At 37.5% G+C, this 23,029-nt stretch overlaps 2 protein-coding genes across 2 annotated transcripts; both read right to left on the bottom strand.

Annotated features, from left to right (window-relative positions):
• Nucleotides 1-3,240: 3,240 nt before the first annotated feature.
• LOC143465217 (uncharacterized) lies at nt 3,241-20,264 on the bottom strand. The gene is made up of 9 exons (XM_076963408.1): nt 20,094-20,264; nt 9,859-9,978; nt 7,806-7,862; nt 7,581-7,673; nt 7,113-7,229; nt 4,384-4,465; nt 3,751-3,878; nt 3,625-3,660; nt 3,241-3,552 (listed from the first exon to the last, which is right to left on the bottom strand). Exons 1-9 carry the CDS (start codon nt 20,232-20,234, stop codon nt 3,520-3,522), a joined length of 807 nt encoding a protein of 268 aa, XP_076819523.1. The 5' UTR covers nt 20,235-20,264; the 3' UTR covers nt 3,241-3,519.
• Nucleotides 10,147-20,048, bottom strand: LOC143465218 (uncharacterized). Its single transcript, XM_076963409.1, has 2 exons — nt 18,574-20,048; nt 10,147-11,651 (listed from the first exon to the last, which is right to left on the bottom strand). The coding sequence occupies exon 2, from the start codon at nt 11,598-11,600 to the stop codon at nt 11,082-11,084; it is 519 nt and encodes a 172-aa protein (XP_076819524.1). The 5' UTR covers nt 11,601-11,651; nt 18,574-20,048; the 3' UTR covers nt 10,147-11,081.
• Nucleotides 20,265-23,029: the final 2,765 nt, after the last annotated feature.

Below are 23,029 nucleotides of genomic sequence, written 5' to 3' on the forward strand. Positions count from 1 at the left end.
GGAACCTGTACAGTTCCTACAATAAAGGATCGTTTCTGATAAACTGTATCTGTAATAACGTAAGAGCTTTCGGCTAGTACAACGTTAGGTTAGAGAATTCTAACCGCACGCAACCACGGAGTCAGATCATTAATTTGGCAGGTAAATTAGGTCCGAATATCATAAGTTAAGACTGACAAACAGTGCAACAACCTCTGCAGAAGTATACCAGTACTCATCCTATACTTACAAAGACATAATAAAAATTACATAATCGAAAAGCTATAAAGATAACACAGCCTAACAATTACACATTAAAACAGTTTTATTTTTTATTGGAAACACTACAACTAATTAACATTCAAAATCTGCTGCTGTAATTTGGCCAAAGACATTTTTAACAAAACTAAGTTTATTGGCTAGCAAGATATCTGTCAATAAAATGCCTCATGCTAAATCTCTTCATAAGATCATCTCTTCATTCTTTCTTCAAAGTTCCTTTCTCATTCATCCAGAAAGTAACGAAATCAAACAGCTCACCATACGTTATTGGAATTCAATACTTCACCGTTAAAGCTCTAAAAACCAGCCCCAATTATAACAATACTTACTCAACGTCATTATTTACACATGAGGTAATATCACGTCAATTGATCTCATGATATCATGCCAAGTGCATATCTATATCTAAAATTAGCTTTTTTCAAAAAAAAAAGACAACTAATTACTAATATAAAGCTGTTCTTGTGAAGTTAGTTTACGAATCCTTTTAATGTAATCAAGTCAAATGCTTCTAATGCGTAATGTTAAACAAGTAAAACGGGTTTGTTTTAAAGCTTCTTTGTAGTTCAAATAATTAATAATTAACCAAACAACCGAGTGTACATAAATTTATCATACATACAAAGCCTTTACTGTTCAAAACGGCAATGACCACTTGTAACAATATTTACCCATAGTGACACCAAATGCATACAGCTATTGTGTCAATAAAATGTTTTAATCTTTTTATTCATTCCTATTTTGCAGAATGCGAACATCTAAAATAAAAAATAACTTAATGTTTACTGCTTTGTTTATTGCCTCGTGGTAAATAAGATGTTTCTACTTAATTTTAATAATTTATGGTTTACAAAAACATTGGCAAACCTATTCTCGAAATCAGATAACATTTGGAAATATAGTGGACTTGCTTCACAATGCATCTTCAGCACCAACAAAACCAGTTCAAAAAGTGTTTACTTATCTATTTGGTGTTGTCTAAACTAAGAAAGCGGGTAAACAAAATGAAAAATTGGCTTCATCAAGCTTCAACAGTACCACTTAATGATGTTAGATAAATGTAGTCTCTTTCTAAACTGTGAACTTTTGTGCTAATTTGCTCTTAGAAAAACTAATCTTCAAAAAAAGTTATAAAGTCAGTCAGAGCTGTCCTTCTACTCTGTATTCTACTTTGCCCAGCAAACTGCACTGATGCCTGAGTTCATAGCATGTTCCAACACTGGCAGAAAATGGTTTACTACAGTACCAAATCAAACAAGCTATTTTTAAAGCTTTTACAGTTTTTATAACAAAGTTTTTAATCTTTCATTCTTTAACACTCTTCCTAATTCAAGAATTGGTAGTAAATTCTGATACTGTCAATGTAGTTTGGGTGTAGCTAAATCACTCTTTTAACACCAGTACTTTACTTATTATTTAAGTTACATAAATTTTTGTTAAAAATTTAAATCAGCTTAAAAAGTAGGTAACGAAACAGGCAAAGGGCACATAAGGCAAAAACTAAATCACTCGAATTTGAGTAAGTTAAATTGGTAGTTAGTCAAGTACATAGATGTTATAGTATAATTAATTGCATCACGTAGTCATACTACAAATATAACAGCAAGATTGCATGATGTCAATGAACATTCATAAACCCGAATATCATGTGGGCTGATATAACTGATTCTCGAATCTATTCATATTAGAACCAAGCGATAAAAATTTAAGCTGCCAAATCTTGCTTGTAACGTGGCATAATCGCAAAACAAATCGCTTTGATCCAAAAATTAATGTTTAACAAAAGTATGGTTGACTGATTCGCCGGGAAACTAGATCGTCATTTTTATTAAAGTTAGCTTACATTGTATTCAGGTTTACCATTGTTAGTAGTCGCCCCAATCTTACCCAAAGATGATATTCGGCAAATCTATTCAGGTTTGGATTCGTGTTGACCGATCCCCAACACTTACCCAACGTCATTATTTACAAATGAGGTCATATCATATGATATCATGTCAACTGATGTTATAATTACTACATGGTATCATGACAATTGATCTCATGTCAAGTGGATATTTGTATGTAAAATTAGTTTTTAAAGAAATATCACAACTAATTAGCAATATTGTTTTTGCAAATTTAGTTTAAGAATCTTTAGCTAAAACCAACAATATGACTTCGCTAAAAAACTTCTAGTAACATGCCTTATGTTAAATCTCTAAGTAAAACAAAAAGAATTAAAGCCTCTTTAGATTTCAAGTATATAATAATAAGTAATTAACCACCCAATTTTGTATTGTAGATACCTAATATTTACGCAAAGTGACACCAAATGCAAACATCTATTGCGGTAATAAACTGTTTAGTCTTTTCTTTCATTCATATGATATAGTACAAAAAGGTAAAGCCTACATGTAATAATGTTTAGCCAATGTGACATGAAATGCATATACAATTATACATCTATCAGGTCAACAAAATGTTTTATCTTTTTACTCATATAATACAGCACAAAAAGGCAATGCCCGAGATTACTAACATTCATTCAGGGTGACATAAAATGCATAAATGTCTTTCCAAGCAATAAATGTTTAATCTTTTCGTTCATTCCTAAGTTATTTTGCTGATTATGAAGACCAAAGAATAAGAAACAATATATTTCTATATAAATGTTACTATTAAATATTATTATTTATTCAAAATCTCTATTTGACAACATAGCTCTATCAAAGAACAGACTTTTTCATTAGGTTTGCTTTCTAGAGCGTTAAAAACATGCTAAATTTGATTGTGAGGTTTCACATAACAAGGTGGTTTTGGAACTTTACTTCGAACTGATATAATCTTTTAATCTTTAAGAGCTACCAAACAGTCAACTTTAATCATTACGGAAATATTTTTCTTTGGAATTTTCTGTCAAGTACTTAACTCGAGTAAAGCAGCTGTGATATTTGGTATGTTGAAATACTAGAAGTATACCCAGATACAAGTTTCCTGTGTAAATACTTTAATTTTCAAACATATTTCGCACAAAACTAACAAAAGGAATAATACACAAAATTTTACTAAATAAAAATTAAATATTAATAAAATAAAATATATATTAATTGAAGAAGCTACAGGGTTACATATGTATTTTCAAACATTGGTAATGCACATTATGTCAAATATACAATTAACAAAATCTTTTCTTAAAGGCAGAAATATATTACATAACTAGATTTACAAACATTGTAACAAGTTAGCATTTCCTCGCAATATATATCTTATTCTTATTCAGCTTTGTGCCTTTTCTTGGATTGATGAACCCTTTAAAAACACATAAAAATATTGCAAACAATTTTTGTACCAAAACTAATCAAGAAAACATTATTGAGCAACCTGATGAACTGGTGGTGAAATGATATTGACAGCAGTCTGCAAGAAAAAAAATTAATATTGTTTGACCAGGCACAATTACAGAATTTCCAACATAAAACATTTTACATATCTTTTAAATTAAATCACCATGGGTTGTTGTGGGTTGATTGCAATTACTGGCACATAGCTAGTAGCAGTTGTGGCAGTGTTAACAGCTTGGAACACATATGGTGATTGGCCAGATTCCATGACAGCGGCAAGTTGCCCAGGATAACCTAATAATGTCAATTATTTAATTGTTAAATGAAACACAAGGATATACCAATTTGATTTCAACTAACAAGGAAATTTTTGACAAAGTAACAGACGTACAGTAGTGCCGAAAGAACGTTTTGAACTTAAAAAGTGACAATTGGTAGCAAAAAATTAGATTTTTAAATCTACAACAGGCTAAATTAAGCCAAATTCATAACCCAAAGCTTGATTTTATCAGCAAAGCATAAACAAAAAGAAAGTCATTAAAATTTCAGTTGTTTGTTACATCAGAATATTAACATGCCAGTGCCAACTGACTCTTTGTAGCCTGTAGGTGTGCATAAGTGTTTGTAAGAATTATCACAATTCAAAAGTCATTGAGTAAAAAAAATAACTAAGTTTTCAGTAAAAGAATAATCTAAACAAGATAACTTGAATGTAAAAGCACAAATTGCTTTAAGTGAAGTCTAAGAAATACGTATAAACATAAGAAATAAAATCTAAAATAAGCGCTATAGTTCAAACCAAAAACAGTTGGTTGCCCAGGCATCACAGTTGTTAGCATCTGTCCAAGATTAGCAGTTCTTTTAAAATTTCCTTGGGGTTCCTGCAATTGAAATCTAAGTTAGGTAAATTTTTTTAATAGGCTACACAAAAATTTTAAATCAGTCACAGATATATCACTTTACTTCATGAGGCATATCAATTAGCAAAAAAAATTAAACAAACAACATTTGTGAATAGATTTACAATCAGTAAACCGCTATAATGTGAATTACAACAGTAGTAAAAACTTCATTGACCAAGACATAAAAACTAAACTAATAACACTTCGTAACTGAGTAGTTGTACAATCCCTGAACAGTAACATACAGCATGATATAGATGTAACAACTCGAGCTACTTTTTTCAAACACTCAATTGGGTTCAATTTTATAAGATTTAGCCCAAAGATAACACAAATCTATATTCTTTAATCCAAGCATCCTAAAGTGAAACTTAAGTTGAACTTATTTGTCTACAAATGCATAGGGTGCAGCAAAATTTGCAATAACCTACACATTTCTGGTTGAGAGGAATGGTATTTGGGTTGGTTTCGAATATCAACTGACACGACTTACAGAGACTCACTGCTATTAAAAAAACTGGTTTTGAAAAATAGAAGTTTAGTTATCATTTGTAAACTATCTAAATAATTAAAGTGAGGGCAAGTGCCAAGACAAGTTAATCTCCACACATCTAACAGAGCTGTTTTTAAGTAAATGGAGAAAGAAGTTTTCGATAATATGTAATGGTTAAACAGATACTGTTGAAATGTATCACAAACTTGTCACTAATTATAACGGCAGTGATCACAATATAAAACAGCATGCTTGATGGCTGGCTTAAATCAGGTATGACAATACTGGTAGGCTAGATAACATGTTTTGGATGACCTCACAGGTAGAAGATTGATTGTACAGCTTATGTTTAATTTTAGCACGGAAACATTATAGTTGACACTTAACAATACATGCATAAGTGAAGCATTCATTTGTTATAATAAATAGCAGTACTGTAATATGCTAGCGCTAACAGCTCAATCACATATAAATTATACCTATTTCTTGTCTATTACGTAATATACACTATAAATACTTGGTCTAAACACCACCGTCATGCATTCTTTTTATAATTGATTAGGCCTACCCACAAAAATTATTGAAGAATTCTTTGTTAAATGTATATACTTAGCGACAACTCAATTTTCGTATTAAATCAACTTGTTAGTGCACTTGCTCCTCATTTTTACATGTAGCTAACCAATTCAAATTCACAACAAATTTAAACAAATCATTTGCACAAACAATATTATACAACCAACCACAAATCCCTACATGTTTACGCGATTAGAAGTATCATGCAGAACAAAATGCAGAAGTAGAAGGATATGTGGTTCATGTGCTTCCTGTTCATGTTTGAAAACTGGCAAGTGTACAATAAAATAAGTTAATGTAGTACATTTTACATCTGAGACACAATAAGCTTGGGGCAGGCCTCGCAGTAAAATTTTCTTTAACTAATAATTCCAAGAAACTAGTAACCATTATATTTTGGAAATGTTTCCAGTGATGCTTATAAATGAGTTGAACACAACTTGAAATGTAATAATTATTAGTTTCATGGCTCTTGTAATTATTCTTCATAAAATTCACCATTCCCAACAGTTTGCATTTAACTCGTAAATTTTTAAATTTTGTAAAGTTTAGGTTTCATAAACACTTGTAAACCTTTTGTTAATATGAAGTATTAATTGCGTATTGTGAAAAGATAATAATCTATTTTAACAGTCTTAACATTTTAATAAAAAACAAAGCCCCTGCCTGAGCTAACGACTGACCCCACATGTAAGTTTTATTTTCCTGCCACTATCATTTTATTGAACTTGCATACTAGTGTGTCGACAAATAATCTTTAAATAGATCAGGTTTGCACCATTTTGTTTCAAAGACGTTTATGTAGTAATATTAAATTTTACTGCAATTTATGCAAATGTAGATAAGCTAGACAAAATGATTTGGCAGGCCTGAAGTTGCACCGAGCTGTCATACGTGAAAAAATAAGATTTCTCTAATTTTGTTTCAATCTTACTTAGGTTTTTACAAACATCTTTAGACTATTCAAATGGCGGTTTGGTTCAAGTTGCTGTTGTTTTTTTTGACTCCAGGGAATTAACATAGCAGTGGTTGTGTTACAAAGTTCTCAGTCACGTGCAGAAGATACATAAAAATTGGCATAAAAATGAGTGCAATGTGTATTTTAGTCCAGCAAAATCCAATTTGGGTCTTTGTAATTGGAGCTTGAGATGGCCTCAAACAAGGATAGTTTCCATGCAAAATTTCAACTAGTCCCATATAATAGTTTACAAGTAATTGCATTTTTGGTAATTTTACTGCAGAAAGAAACAAACTAAGTAATTGAGCCTTCCTTCAAGTCCAGATGCCTACTCATAGAGCAACACTCTTAAAAAATTGGGGCTTTTAGTGCACATTAGCACAATCATTTAAATTATCTGCTCTATAATTCTCTAGCTAAAAACAACACCATTCCTACCAAATTCATATCACACTAAGAAAGTTTTTAAATGACATATCAGTATAACATTTCCATAAACATGTGATGTCTTCTTCGAAATTATCACCGGGACTGACAATTTTGATTTTCGTAACCACCACAAAACTATAAATCATTTGTAGAAAAAAAAGTGTTGATACCTGATGCGAAGCGCAGCAAGGTGTTGTGGCACAGCAGTAAGTAGATTGAATAACTGAAACAACCAATGCTGTAAATGAAATGATGCACTGCATTGAGTGAAGTCCAGTGGGAGTTGCCTATTTGAAGAAGAATAAAACCTTCACAATAAAAAATTCAATCAATAATTAGTTTTCTAGGATGTAGGCAGTTTAGTAATCAATAATACAACACAAGCATTAATTACATAGATTACGATTGATAAAACTTTGATGTTTAGATAAATCATAGCAAAGACCATCGAATGGATTCATAGAGAGTTGGGATAATTTGAAATTATGAAACCACAAAATTTAAATGGATGTAGACTATTAGACATTTTTTAAATGCTTTATTGCCGAATAACTATTTAAAACATATTACGTTTGGTTCATAATTTCCATACAAAAAAAAACATTAAGCTGGTTGAACCTATTATGCTCAAATTATACCTCAATATTGATCACTGCGGCTGCTATTTCTAGACCAAGCATGGCAGTAGCAGCTAAGGCAGAAAGTATTGTCATTACCAAAGCAGCAACAATCTGAAAACACAAATTTTTATCGCTGAATCCATTTTGCCAATATTATCTTGAACCCTTAAATTACTATATGTAAGGAAAACAAAAGCTCTTGAAAGTATGATGTGCCAACTTAAAACAATATAACAAACTCACAGGACAGGAGGTTGACCGTTTGCCAGAGATCACTCCCAAAATTCCTGATACCATGAACTGAAAAAAAATATGTGATACAGGAAATCCAATATTCTTGTGAAAACAATTGGGATAGCAATCATATATCAATCATTTTGAAGTTTATACGATCATATACCAGGAACAAAAAGTTATATAAATCCAGGAAATTATATATAACATAAAAAAGTTGGTAGCACAGGCTAAGTACACCGAAAAATACAAGAACAAGATTCATATATAAACTGATTTTAAGATGTCTTGTCAAACATCCTAAATCGGGCGCACACAGATTTATCCACAAAAAATGCCCACCGGTCTATATAAAAAACAAACAAAAATAAATTATCGTCTTTTATGTTCTTTTGTTGACCTAACCATATGCTAAAGATAAGCTCATTGCATGCGGTCTGGTCTTCTCAACTGAACGTATTTTGTCAGGCTATTGATTTTAGGCCAATAGCATGTTTTGCATTGGCTGTCTGAACTTTGTTGTGGCACGTTCTACGCTGGTAAATTTTAAAAAGTTTTTACGTCATTTACTAATCGAGGATCCTAGTCTTCGATCACAAGTAAAACATTTTTAAATCTTCTCCAGAGTTAGAAGCAATAACGTACGCTTGAAATTGGTACACACTTTGCACATAAAAACAACGCAGGTCACCTGACTGTTTGCGTGACTAAAGTATTTTCTTTTTTTCTTAGGTGTCTTTTAAAATGTAAACCTTTGTAATATGTTAAATATGTTTCATAAAGCAGTTTATTTCCGCGCATGTCCTTTGCAAAAACCTAATAAAGTGAACTCACTAAACAACGAAATAGAATGGCAAAGCCTTTAAACCATTTAAGACATGAAAAGTGGGTCTCTACTATCGAATTATGGATGAAAACGTACATTGTACTCGTCGCTAAAGGAATTCTACCACTGGCATATTCAGGTGTTACGCCTAACGTGTTTTGTTTAGCTTGTTACACCTCACGTGTTTTAATTATTCTCAGGTGTTACGCCTCACATGTTTTGTTTTTGTTTAGCGTTTTCAACCTCACGTGTTTCAATTTTTCTCAGGTGTTACGACCCACATGTTTTCATTGTTTTAATAGTTCAATAAATTTCGTAAATTAAGTGAAAAATTTCGTCCTAGTCTATTGTTGTTTTCATCCATCTTATTAAGTTAAGCAACGCAATTCGATCAGAGTTCATGAATAAGGTCATCCGAAACAGAATAAGTTGCAAAAGGCCACACGCCAAGAAATTCAAAGAGACATATAACTGACTTTGATTTTATCAGCACGCCATTCTATTGTTGGCAGACAATGCTATTTACGATATCTACATTTTATCTTCACCATACATGATAGACCTACATATTAACAAAAAGTAGTGAGCTTTAATTTGAACCATTAGTGGCATTGAAACTTAATAACATTAGGCATACGAAATAATAAACAAAGAAAGTTTCAGATTTACCAGAGTGACTAATTAATTTCTGACCTAGTTAGGTACCGAGAATAACCATAAAGCTGCATAACATAGCTGCACGTTATCGTATTTAGTTGTGCATTGCCTGTTCTGTTTATTTGGCACTTGCAATTTGGCATTTGCACAAGCAAATCGAGTGAACCGTTTTTTTTAACATCTATACTCACCACGTATGTTTTGGGGACCAGTGCGGTTAATTTGATGTTTTTGGTCCGCAATAAAATCGCAGTGGAAATTGCTAATTACACGAAAAGTACTTGCTGTTACTCAAAATTTTTATTAGTACTAAGTGTAGGTAGGTACCATCTTCCACCCAAGTGTGACTTATTGCAAGTTGATACACAAGCAAACTTTTAATTGGAAAGTTTCCAAAAAAGTGCGTCTAATTAGGCTGTTAGACCATATTTACATAAATGACTGTTTAATTATATATATATACATTTATATTATCGTATTTGGAACTTTAAATCAGTATAATGCAAGACGGTAAGTATAATAAAACACCTTATAAAACTAAAATTTGTATTTTTAAAAATATAAAATTAAGATACTTACAAATGCTCCGACCCAAATACCAGGAGCAACATATGCAAAGCCGTCTGAGTATCTGGAGGCGAGACTAGTGATTGAGATTTGGAATACGATGCTCAAAATTGCCAAAGCTAACTGTATAATCTGTCAGCAAAATCCAAATCAATTAATTTCAAGTGACACACATTCAAATCAAATAATGTTGTCATAGTTTATCGGATATAGCTTAATGGTTTTCAAATGCTAATTTCCAAAAAATGTGCAGGCCTATATTTGTTTACAGGACACTCTGCCACTGCAATCACAGCAAAAGTTGTAGAGGTTGGGGTCGTTTTAGGATGTAGAGGTTGATGCCGACAGATGCAGATACAGATGCAGAGTTTATCGGTCTTAGCTTACGTTACGTTATTGACTTAGTTAACCTACTACATTAGTATCTGACTCTATTGTTGCGTGCGGTTAGAATTCTCTAACCTTTCTGATAGCCGAACGTTCGTATTATATTATAACAAATACCGTTTGCCAGAAAAGGCTTTTATTGTAGGTGCTGTACACTTTCTCAATATTACAAATAACCGAGAACACAAGTCATGTGACTGTTTACACGATGTCTACTGATTCAATCACCACAACTACAGTAGTACGGTATTACATATGTCTATAACTTCGCGTCTGTGACTGAGGTTCTGAGGCTCTGAGGGAGTCTCACACAAAAGTTCAAGCTTATAAAACGTGCTGCGATGTGGCGGAAATATATGACAAAAAAGGCATGAACATTTCAAAGCGTGTGAACGTGAAAATCGGTGTGTTTGCAATGCAAATTAAATTTGGTTAAGTTGGAAACAGTTACTTGGAAGCGACCTGGTAACGTACTAAATAAGGAGCTTTCACACGAAGTTATTCGTAGCAAGTTTTCAAATATACCAACGGTAGTTTGCAGTGTTCTGAAAAGGCAAGTTTTAAACTCCATTTACTAGCTGGAAAACTCTTTCATAAGAATGATGTGGCGGGACTGAAAGTTTAAAAACTCCAATTGTTCTGGAAAACACATTTCTACGAAAGACGTAAGGATTTTACAAAAGCGAGCCAAGCCGCCACATTCCTCCCCCGCTACGGAAGGAAAAAGATGACAATTAACATGTAACGTACTGAAGGTGGCAATGGCGAGCAAGCACAAACAAAAAACTGAAGTTATATACAAATGAATGAACTGTAACATATGCTTAAAATAACTGATGGTAATATAGCTACATGTTGGAGGGTATCTCCAAGATTAACCGGGCATGCAAAAATTGTTTGAACTGTTCGTATTCCAGGGTTTTGTCCGTAACCCCGTTGGATATATACTTCATCAAGGGGGCCATGTGGAAAGCAGGTGTGGCTGCTACCATGGTAAGGATTTTGCTCATAAACTCAAAATCAGGAACCAGCTGGAACAGTTCATCCAGCTGCTGGAACCAAAGTAGTAGATCCTCAGCCGAAGTGGTTGGCGGCGCAGGAACCGCAAGGGTCGGCATTGTAACGGTTGTTTTAAACGGCCGAAATAGTCTATGTACTGGTTGTAACACCGTAGCTTGTATATCTGCTAGATCAGCGCTCTGGGGCATGGGGGCAGGAGCGCCTTGCTCCCCAGGTCTGACGATCGGCACATACGGAGCGGGAGATGATTGTTGAACCGGTGAATCGGGTGAGTCGGGAATCATCTCAGTAACTGAAGTGATTTCGTCAATTTGAACGTCAGCGGAGGAATCAGGTACCGTCGACATACTGAAGTGGTTTTGGCAGCAATGGTAGTGGCAGCAAAGTCTGTGGAGAAACTAAAGGGGTAGAGGGTAAATTTTTTGCAACTGCACCTCCCCCTATTGAGGTGGGTTGAAACAGCTAAACTCATGCACAGGAATAGTTAGCATGCAATAAGGCGGGAAAAGTGAAAACGATACTAGCACAAGAATAAGCTACTAAGCATGCAACGAAGCAAAACGGTTACAAAATCGAAAGCGGCGACAAGGGAAAACGGCAAAATTGTACATGCAAAGGACATTATCGGTATTGAAGCAAGGTGATACACATAGTGAAACTTAAAGTGTGTGGGTGCTCGCGAAATTATCACGAGAAGATGAAGCGGGCGGTGCGTCATCAGCAGATCCGGACGGAGACGGTTCATCACGAGAACGCCGAGGCAAGGGCAGCGGTTGTGGTAGTTGTGGTCTTGCAACTGGCGCCTGCTGTTGGTGGCGCCAAGCGCGGACACGGGATACAAGGGATCTGGCATACTGCAAATGGTGCGGAGACGATCGGATAAACCCGATGGTATGGAAGAGGGCCCACATCATGGCAAGGAGTTGCAGGATGAATATAAGGGCTGAGAGAAATGGATTCGTAATCTGCGACAGAGCAAGGAGTAGCGTTTGTTTCGCGGCGTGTGCGAATGTGTCTGCGACGTAGGATCCGTTGATCATAGTTTCATCAGTAGTAGTAGTAAGGCTTGTCATGACATGTCGCATTTGTTCCTTGAGAAGGTTGGCTTCAGACATAGAGCTGAGCAGCGATTGAAGATCAGTAAACGAGTCAGAGTCAGGTAGCTCGTTGAGAATTTTCTCGTAGTCGGGTGCCTTGTAGTTGACGTGTATAGGCGACAAAGGTAAGTTGAGTTGATGCACCTGCACATGTTCGTGCGATAAAGTATAGTTGTGATAAAGGACAGTGTGTCCCAGAACTCGGAAGACAAAACTTCTTGCTGGTCGATACGATTCCAGCAGGTGAACTCCCGGTAAGACAATGTTGTCTGAAATGAGTTGGCCGTATTGACTGTGGCCGTTTTGATCGCGATATTTGATGAGAGGACGTTGGCTGAATGCGTTTCGGTACGCAAGTGACGGTAAGACGGTACCGTTGATAGAGTGACATGCTGCTCTGGACATAAAATCTCCAAGGCTGGAACCCATGGTTTGATGTCCAAGAGTAGTAGTGAGTATCTCAGTAGGGAAGATCTTCCCAATTGCTTTGTAGAGTGTGCCAATTAGCTTCGTGAGTTGGCAATGTAGGAACTTGTTCTCTTCGTTGAAGGTAGTGAGAACTTCTGAAATAAGGTCGTCCTGTTGTGTGTCGAAGGTTGCAAAAAGTCGCTCGAATTGAGAGTATGGCGTTCGAAAAGGGGCACGCCTTAGCCGGTTAGGACGAAAAAGAGCGAGTCTGTCGAGCTCTGTACATTGTTGGTAGCGAAAGATAAAGTTGTTGTTGTCGCAGTGAATATGTTTGCCATAGCAGGTTTTCGCACGAGAGGAGCATTTCCTCCAGTGATGTACCGAGATCCCGAGATCAGGTAAGGAAACTCTATATAAGGACGTAGAGTTGTAATGGAGGAGCATCTTGTGAGTCCCGAGAGACTTGGTTGGTGGGCAGTTGATATGCGAAGGTACTCGCCATATAAACATACGATTGCCCGTTAAGCAGTATCCACGCCCGATTGAGCACGATGCAAGAGATCCAAGAGACGACGTCATTGTGTCCGTGACGTAATCGTAGTAAATTGTAGTGTGAAACAAGAAGTCGTTTGTTACTGTTCCAGAAGCTGAAGTCGGCCAGACAAACTTATAATGGACTGCATTGCGTGTTGAGTACGCCGCAGGGTTAGACAGGATCAGCGGTCCATGTGATGAAACGTTGGTTTTATTCCACGACGAACATTCTGGGTTGTACGGTGGGTGTGCGTCAAAGGTGTTGGCCGATTTTTGATAACTCCCAAAAAAGAAGTAAGTAGTGCTCCAGGAAGTAATCTGTGAAGTGCAAACTGTTGCAGGAATCTTCTGGAGATGCAGATCTGGAGCAAACACGGTAGCAGAGCAGTTGTGTATGGAGAAGGGTGTCTGCGTTTGACAATGTATGTCGTCATCAAAGGTATATAACCCGAGAGAATGCGAACGCTGACATAACAGAAATTTCTGTGTATCCGGATGAAGATTCGTCTGAGCGGCGGATGTGAACAAAAAGAAACATGTAAGCAGCAGACAAACGAACATGTTGTGTTGTTTAGTCAGAGAACCGTTTCGGTGGAATGATTTTGCGACCAGTCCGAGAAGTCTTTACAACTTCAGGCGGTTTTATAGAATCAGGAGCAGTGACAGTAGGTGGTGTCGTTTGCTGTTTCGCTGAAGTAGCGGAGACTGACTGAGGAGCAGGATGTCGAGTCTGCAAAGAAAAATTTTGTTGATGCGAGGAGGATGATGGTGAGGGAGCATCAATATCAATTGTATAGCTAGGTTTGAGACGGTCGAGTGAGACGCGATCCGGTTTGCCATGACGGGAAATTACAAAATATTTTTCGTATCTTTCCAATACTGGAAAAGGACCAACATAAGGGCGTTCTAACGCACGTTTGACATGATCGCATCTAACATAAACGCGGTCACAATGTTTCAAATCCGGATGCACGTAGGACTGCATGAATTTTGTATGAGCGGTCGTTGGAGTAAACTGAAGGTCGTTGATGAAGTCTCGGTAGGCACCGAGGTAGCTGGATGTAGGAACTGCAGAGGCAAGCTTGGAATCAGAAAAGAAACCACCTGGGAGCCGTAAGGTGTGTCCAAAAGCTAACTCAGCAGGTGTACATTTCAAATCCTGGAGATAGCGATTACGCAGAGCCAAGACAATAAACCCTAATTTGTGAAACCAACGTTCAGGTTCGTCTGAACACTTGATGGCGCGCTTGATCTCTGCATTTGCGCGTTCTGTAATTCCATTGGAAGTGGGGTGGTAAGCTGTAGTCAGATTGTGTTGAATACCAAGCGAGCGCATAATTTCTGCCCAAGCGGAACTTATGAAACATGGTCCACGATCACTTGTGAGGATGATTGGAACACCGACCAAGGAACACCAATGATTAACAAAGTAAGCAGCAACGGTTTCCGTGGTGGCATCAGGGATTGGTATCGCTTGAACGAAACGCGTATATCGGTCGATACACGTAAGGATGTATTTGTAACCATGGGAGGTTGGTAGTGGTCCAATCAAGTCAATTGCAACATCAGAAAATCGTCCGTAGGGAATTTTAAATTTCCCCGGTGCGGTTTTAGTGTGGCGGAAAATTTTTCCTTCCTGGCAGTTTGGGCATTGTTGAACCCAGGTAGCGATTTGTTTACACATCCCTATCCATATAAATCTTTCCTTGATGAGCTTAATTGTGGCTTTTTTTCCAGGATGCGATAAATTATGTAAGTGCAGGAATACTTGACGTTGGAAGGAGGAAGGAACTAGAACACGCTCTGTGTCAGTGGACACGTCACAAAGGATGGTAAGGTCCTTATTGGGCAGCTTGCAGTCCTGGAGTTTGAGTGATGTTGTTGCGGTGCGTAGTCTTTGAATAGCAGGATCATTGGCTTGAGCTTGTGCTATTTTCTCATACTCTAAAGGAGGCGGAACGTCCGAAAGAGTATTAATGTTGGGTGCCGAAGGTTGAGACCTTGACAAGAGGTCCGCCACAACATTGGCAGAGCCTTTGATGTGCTCAATGGTTGTTGTATATTCTGAAACAAACAACAATTGCCGGAACTGTCTTGGAGAGTAATGTTCGGAGAGCTTACTGAGACTTGAAACCAAAGGGAGATGGTCTGTACGCAAAGTGAATTGTCGGCCTGTCAAGAAGTAGCGGAAATGACGTATTGACTTGTAAGCGGCCAACAGCTCTCGGTCAAAGCAACTGTATTTACGTTGAGTAGCGTTCAGCTGTCTTGAAAAGAAGGCCAAAGGAACAAGTTGATTTCCTTGCAATTGCTCTAATGTCGCTCCAATACCGGTCAACGAAGCGTCAACTGTTAGATAAGTTGGAGCATGGAGTTTCGGAAACGCTAAAGTGCTAGCATTTGCAATAGCTTGTTTGCTGCTGGCGAAGGCACATTCGGCTTCGACATTCCATGTTAAAGGGGCCGCGCGTTTGCTGCGACTGTTCGGAACTAGCTTGTAAAGCGGTTGTAAGGTTGTGGAACAATGCTTCAGAAAGCGAAAATAATAGCAATAAATTCCCAAGTAACGTTTCAGCTGTTTGCAGGTTTGTGGCTGTGGGTAATCAAGAATGGCCTGCACTTTTTCTTGAGTTGGTCGTATACCCTCAGAATTTATGTGATGGCCAAGGTAGTCAAGAGACTCGCGGTTGAATTCACTTTTGTCTAAATTGAGCGTTAAGCCAAATTCCTCAAGTCGTTGAAAAAGCAACTTGAGGTGTTCAAGATGTTCTGATAGGTTACTACTTCCAATGATGATATCATCGAGGTAAGCAAAGATTCCAAGGTGCTGAAGGGGGCGTACTACTTCCCCTATTAGTCTGGAAAAGGTCCTTGGGGCCCCCGACAAACCGAATGGGAGTCGTGTGTATTCGAATTGTCCTAGGGGGCAAACAAACGCCGTTTTATGGACATCTTCTGGAGCCACTTTTATTTGATGAAAGGCGTTTTGGAGGTCGCATTTAGAGAAGACAGTTTTACCATACAAAACCTCGGAAAAACTATGTAAGAACGGAAGAGGGTAACAGCTGTCGATTGTTTGTTTGTTGACTAATTTATAATCAACGACAAGACGATATTTATTGCCAGAAGAGCCTTTAGGAACGAGCAAGGCCGGACTTCCATAAGGAGAATCACTGTAGCGGATAATTTCTCGCTCCAGCAAGCTGTCAATTTCTTTCTTCAAGATCTGCATTGTTTCTGGGCTATATCGACGTGGACGTGCACGTACAGGAGAACCTGTGGTATGGATGTGGTGAACGATGGAATGCTTCACTGGTTTAACAGCTGACATGGGTTTTTGCAAGTCTGGAAATTGATGTAAAAGGTCTGCAACAGGATCTATCTGGCTGAGAATGGATATGCGAACAGGATCACTTTCAACAGGCTCTAACGTATATTGCTGTTGGTTCGGTACATCTATCAGATGCTTGGCTTTAAGATCCAAAACAAAGTTGTATTCAGTGAGGAAATCCAGCCCCAATATGCAAAAAGGTGTGTCCGCAAGCACAAATTCAAAGGGATAAGAAAAACGAGGATGAAGGGAAACATTAAGTTGTGTAGTGCCATACGTAGTAATTGGCGTGCTGTTAGCAGCGAAAAGCGGTGTTTGCGGTTTGCGGTTTGATACGTCAGCTAAACTAGCGGACAAAAGAGAAGTTGCTGCCGCGCTATCTACATAAAAGTGAATACTATTGGCGTGATCATATACAGTTAACAAGGGGCAGCCTCTTTTTATTGATGATGCGATCGACGGGACTGACGGGGTTAATGTTGCGTCGATCGCCACGCGTTTTTTGTTGGGCGGGATTGGTTCTCCCACATGCTACAACTTGGGTGACAGCGGCGCGCATCCCTACCGAAGCGGGCGTGGTAATAACATAAGCCATTAGAAGCATCAGACGCGCAAGGGTAATTGCTACGTTGGTAGTCTGGTTTCTGAAATGTGGGGGATGAATGTAAAAAATTATATTTGCGTTGGTTTGCAAAAGAGCCATTTTGTCGGCGATTATCTCGATTAAACCCGTTGTTGCTGTATGATTTGTGAAACTGTCCATTGTTTGTGCGTGGTGATCGTTGTTGCCATGCTGAGTTAAATGAATTGCGTTGGTTTGGCGTATTTTGATTTGTGAAATTCGTATTTCTTTGCCCGGAACTCTTAGATTCGTTGTTAGCGTTAGATCGTGTATAGCGCGGTGGTTTAGACAATTGAATTTGCTGTATTTGCGGTTGCATTGGGTAGTCAATGTCATCCGTATCAGTGATGGCAAGGGAAAGGTTGTGCGAAGAAGTTTTTGGTTGTTTAAGCAGCAAGATTTCGTGGGCTCTGCTTGCAAGGTTCTGGAGATCGTGATTTTCCACGCTGGCTAACGCAATTGCGACGTCTGGTGGTAACGCTTTAAGAAACTTTGCACGAATTAGTTTGACGACTGGCGGAGTAAGATTCTCTTGACCTACTGCGCTCATTAATTCGCGCATTAAATGTTTCGGGGACTGATCGTGCAGCGTCAGGTCCGCCAACAAAAAATCTAAATGGTCCTCACGTTTATCAAAGTTTCTCAAGATTTCATTGATCAATATGTCGTAGCAGTTCTGTGCTGACGCCGAAGGTAACCGAAGGAGCGCGAGGTCTTTCGCAGGAATTGCCTCTACCGCCAACAAGTAACGATTAGTTTGAGAAGTGATTTGATAAAGAGAAAATTTATGTTCAAGGTGAGAAATCCACGCTTCGGGATTAAATTTCCAAAAGGTAGGAAGTTTAACGTGTGAAAACAAATCGTTTCGTAAAGTATTGTTCTGTGGTTGCGCGTTTGTTGGTAATTGGTTACTAGTACCCAGACCAGACGGACCAGCAATGCCATTATCGGGAGTATTTGCAGATCCCTCCCCGTTTTCGTTCGACATAGTTGTATTATTAATTGACTCGTTGGAACGGTCGGTTGATCGTGTGCTCATGTGGTATTCTGTCTTAGCTTTGCCAGGCACCGAAGTAACTTTTCGTTGTGTCGGCACAGGTTGTGACATTTATCAAAACCGATGAAAAATGTTTTAGGCGGCGCACCGCAAAAATTGTTCACAATTGAACCAAAAAATACTTTACAACAAGAAACTTTTATTTCAAACTGCAGCACAATGCAGCACAATAAGAATAGCTTAAGCTAATTTAATAAGGTACAAGCCGATGAGCATGCATTTACAAGCTATGGTTGCAAGTAGTTGTATAAAAAGTGAAAAATCCACTTACCAGTGAAGAACGGCTGTGCGAATTGCGAGAGTGTGAGAATTGGAACGCGTCGTTTTTTGACACAAGATCGTCAGTGATCACTAGAACGTCGGTGGTTTATTAGAACGTCGAAGCGTCGGGTTGTCAGTAGAACGTCGGGTTGTCACCAGAAATGTCGGAACGTCGGGTTGTCACCAGAAATGTCGGAACGTCGGGGTCACCAGAAATGTAGAGGTTGGGGTCGTTTTAGGATGTAGAGGTTGATGCCGACAGATGCAGATACAGATGCAGAGTTTATCGGTCTTAGCTTACGTTACGTTATTGACTTAGTTAACCTACTACATTAGTATCTGACTCTATTGTTGCGTGCGGTTAGAATTCTCTAACCTTTCTGATAGCCGAACGTTCGTATTATATTATAACAAATACCGTTTGCCAGAAAAGGCTTTTATTGTAGGTGCTGTACACTTTCTCAATATTACAAATAACCGAGAACACAAGTCATGTGACTGTTTACACGATGTCTACTGATTCAATCACCACAACTACAGTAGTACGGTATTACATATGTCTATAACTTCGCGTCTGTGACTGAGGTTCTGAGGCTCTGAGGGAGTCTCACACAAAAGTTCAAGCTTATAAAACGTGCTGCGATGTGGCGGAAATATATGACAAAAAAGGCATGAACATTTCAAAGCGTGTGAACGTGAAAATCGGTGTGTTTGCAATGCAAATTAAATTTGGTTAAGTTGGAAACAGTTACTTGGAAGCGACCTGGTAACGTACTAAATAAGGAGCTTTCACACGAAGTTATTCGTAGCAAGTTTTCAAATATACCAACGGTAGTTTGCAGTGTTCTGAAAAGGCAAGTTTTAAACTCCATTTACTAGCTGGAAAACTCTTTCATAAGAATGATGTGGCGGGACTGAAAGTTTAAAAACTCCAATTGTTCTGGAAAACACATTTCTACGAAAGACGTAAGGATTTTACAAAAGCGAGCCAAGCCGCCACAAAGTAAACAAAACCCTTAAAGGGATATGTTTGAGTAACTGACAATTGTGTACAATGTATGGAAATGTGCATTCAATCCTGTATAAATTTTTTGGCTAACTAATTGACCATGAAACTATTTCAGGTGAGCTGCGGGGCATGCCAAGATATATTATAAAAAGTGACTGCGGTAAAATAAAGTAATTGTGCACCTAGGCATTGTTGTAAACATATGTTTGAAAGAAATTCTTTTTAATTTGAATAGTTTGTAAATATATTGGTTTGTATAAATTTAGTCATCTAAACTAATAGGCCTCAAAAAAAGTTGTCAGAAAAAGTGAGCTGTGAGTTGAAAAAGGTTGAGAGGCACTGATATAATGGATTGCCAAATCTTAACTTTCTAATTCTTTCCGATCTAACTGCCTGTTTCAAACAGCACAATATGTCTACAAAATGGTCACTAGGTTAACAGCAATAATTGAATAGACAAAAAAGTTTGAGAAACCATTTCTATTTATTTCTATTAGAGCCTATTATTAGTTAGAACTTACACCAAGTTTTGTAAATATTCCAGCATATTTTTTGCCGTCTTCCAAGCTCGGTAAGTTATTCAATATCACATGTCCAATAACTTCGTTTGCTGTTGTAGAAACAGGATGAACAGCAGTTTGTACTGTACTAGTAGTAACCATTACGGCTTACCGAGATACCGGTAGTAGTTGGAGCCTATTCAGATACAATATAATTAATACATGTATATGTCTTAGAATGTATACGTATATTTGTTAATGCAATGAAACCATATACTATGATGGACAATATGGACTTGGACAATACGAGAATACATCAATAGAAATAAGGTGTAACATCATGCCATATCAAAGTACAAAATTGAGTTTACAGTGGATGCTTTTAGGTCATTAGCTAATAACAGCATAGACCAGTGGTTCTCAAACTTTTTTAAAAGAAAGTACGCAACGGTCTCCTAGCAATTTTTTAAATGCCTCAGGGTCCCTAAAAAATCAACACAAAACAACACGTTAGTTTTTATAGTATCAATGGGACGAGTGTACCTGCTTCTTTGCAACCAGTTCGGCTATGTTTGGTTCCGTTTTGGACAACACAACCCTAATATCGTGAATCACATTCAACCGATTTCGAGCTAATGGCTAGATGGTAAGTAGTGCCGTTTTTTGGAAGGTGCTTCGCGGTCCCAGAAAATTGTCTCACGGACCCCAGTTTGAGAACCACTGGCATAGACTATGTTTAAATAATTATATCCCTGTGTTAATGAAGCAGGGCTGAACCACTAAGCCTCTCTATGCCCATGCATGTTGTTTGAATTGCAAACAGAGGAAGTAATCAACTGGTGCGTAACATTAATATGAAACCGTTCCCAAAATTATGCTGAACACTGTATAGGGAGGTATATTGTACTACATCTTACCATTGCGATATAATAACGAAACAAAAGAACAAGACTAAACCCAGAGACCATTGAACAATGAAGTTTATATTTTGTTTGATATAAATGTTAAATCAATAGACCCTTTCTCAGTTACTGCCTGGATGGCAAGGTTTTTTCAGTGACAGATATAATTAACAATGAAAATTGTTGACCAACTTTGATTCGTTTTTAAATTGCAAGCGTTTTAGGCATTGGATTCTAAAAATTTCACTCAAGTAAATAGCATACGGACTTTTTACGGAATAAAAAAATATTGAAAATAGGTTTCTTAGTTTAAGTTCTTAAATTTTGAATTGGGCATCCAACATTGAGCTTAATGGATTTTTTAGAGAATGATCTGTACCAGACTATACTATGGACATGGCATGAAAAGGTTGTATTAAGAGATGTATTTGCAGGAATTCTGGTAATTATTACAAGACCATTGGGCAGAAAAAGAGCAGAGCTCTTATGAAATTTTAGACCTAAAAAAAATGCATGGTTGATTGTGTTTGTTGGCAAATTAAACTTAGTTTTCCAAAGTTGGGCATCCAACTTTTTGTAGAGGTACCCATTTTTACAGAGCCATGATGCCCAAGGGCATGCATTAAGATCAGTTAAGAGTATTTACTGATATACTATGCAAAGTTTTACGCATTTCACGCCACCTGCTACGCTGACCACGTATTGTGACCTCATGTCGAATAAAACCAATGGGTAGGATTTAAAGCACTGTAAAATAAAAACTAGAAATAATCTTTCTTCAATAGGCCTATTTTTCTTCACTATGTTAAGAAATTCATATGCTACCCACCCGAGCAAAACCTTTGCAAGCCAATGCCCAGAACACTTACAATTTAAAGAAAAACAAAGTGGGTCCACAATTTCCATTGTCAAGTATAAGCGATCACACAAAAAACAAGATGGTGGCCTAACCAGGAAAGAGTCCATTTACAGCAAAATGATTTGTCCCAGTAACAGTCATAAAGGATTTCTATATGAATAAGTATCATTTTAGAAGCTTGTAATTGCACCAATCTCACTCGCAGGATCCACCCCTGGTTTTATGGTTAATGTGCTATGATCCGTGTTCAACGCCCACTGGCACTACTTTTGTAATGCCTTGGGCAAGGCATTAACAACGCTTTCTCCTGTTCAGTGAACCTGGAGAATTGTTTAAATCCGGGCAACAAAAAATCAAATATAATTGTGTGATACCGTAACTTGCACAAAGGCTAGACCTAGCTAGGTAAAGGTTTAAGAATCAGTTCAAGAATCATGACCAGATTTAAGCCGTGCAAAGAACATATCATGATAGTTTATAACATAACTATGTCGATAGGTAACCTATTAAATTTGTTACAACATTTCATAGCTGACACCATAGGCCTATAGAGGTATTTCAATTTCTTTAGAAGTACCGGTAAGTCGGCTTAGGCTATGGTAGTGTAGGGCTATAGGCTACCTACTATGTGCGACCTACGTACGCTTAATTTTGGCTACCTGTGCTGTACAAGTAGAATTACCACAACTAGAAAACATACAAATTTTTAACGGCAGTTTTGTTTTAACTTCGGCACTGTCTATTTCACCAGCTGCCGGTTACCGAATTTTGAAAATGCTACTTCGGTAAAGGGCCAGCAGGATACTTAATTGGTATTTTCTTACTTCGGAAAAAGCGGCCGGTAAAGCAGACTTTTCTATCAACTTTTGACTGAACACATGCTTTCCTGACGACGCTGAGCGTGACGTCAAAACGTGCCCAGTGCTACCATTAAGGAATTTGAAATCCGAGAAAAATTGTTGGTTGTGATCCCCAAAGTTAATAGAAAAGATTATCTATTAAAAGGATCACGTAAATAGAACAAAAGTTATAATCGAAAAAGGTTTTATTTACTTTACGTCACAAACATTAAAAAGGTTTGTTCAACAGCGACAGACGATGAAAATCAGGCTGGTCACCTGGTCGGTGTGCAGAGCTAATTAATGCAGATGCAGAGCTTGGCTGTCTTAACTTATGTTATATTACCTGTTGAATTA

Source organism: Clavelina lepadiformis, chromosome 7 (assembly GCF_947623445.1).
Source record: "Clavelina lepadiformis chromosome 7, kaClaLepa1.1, whole genome shotgun sequence".
Classification (NCBI taxonomy): domain Eukaryota; kingdom Metazoa; phylum Chordata; class Ascidiacea; order Aplousobranchia; family Clavelinidae; genus Clavelina; species Clavelina lepadiformis.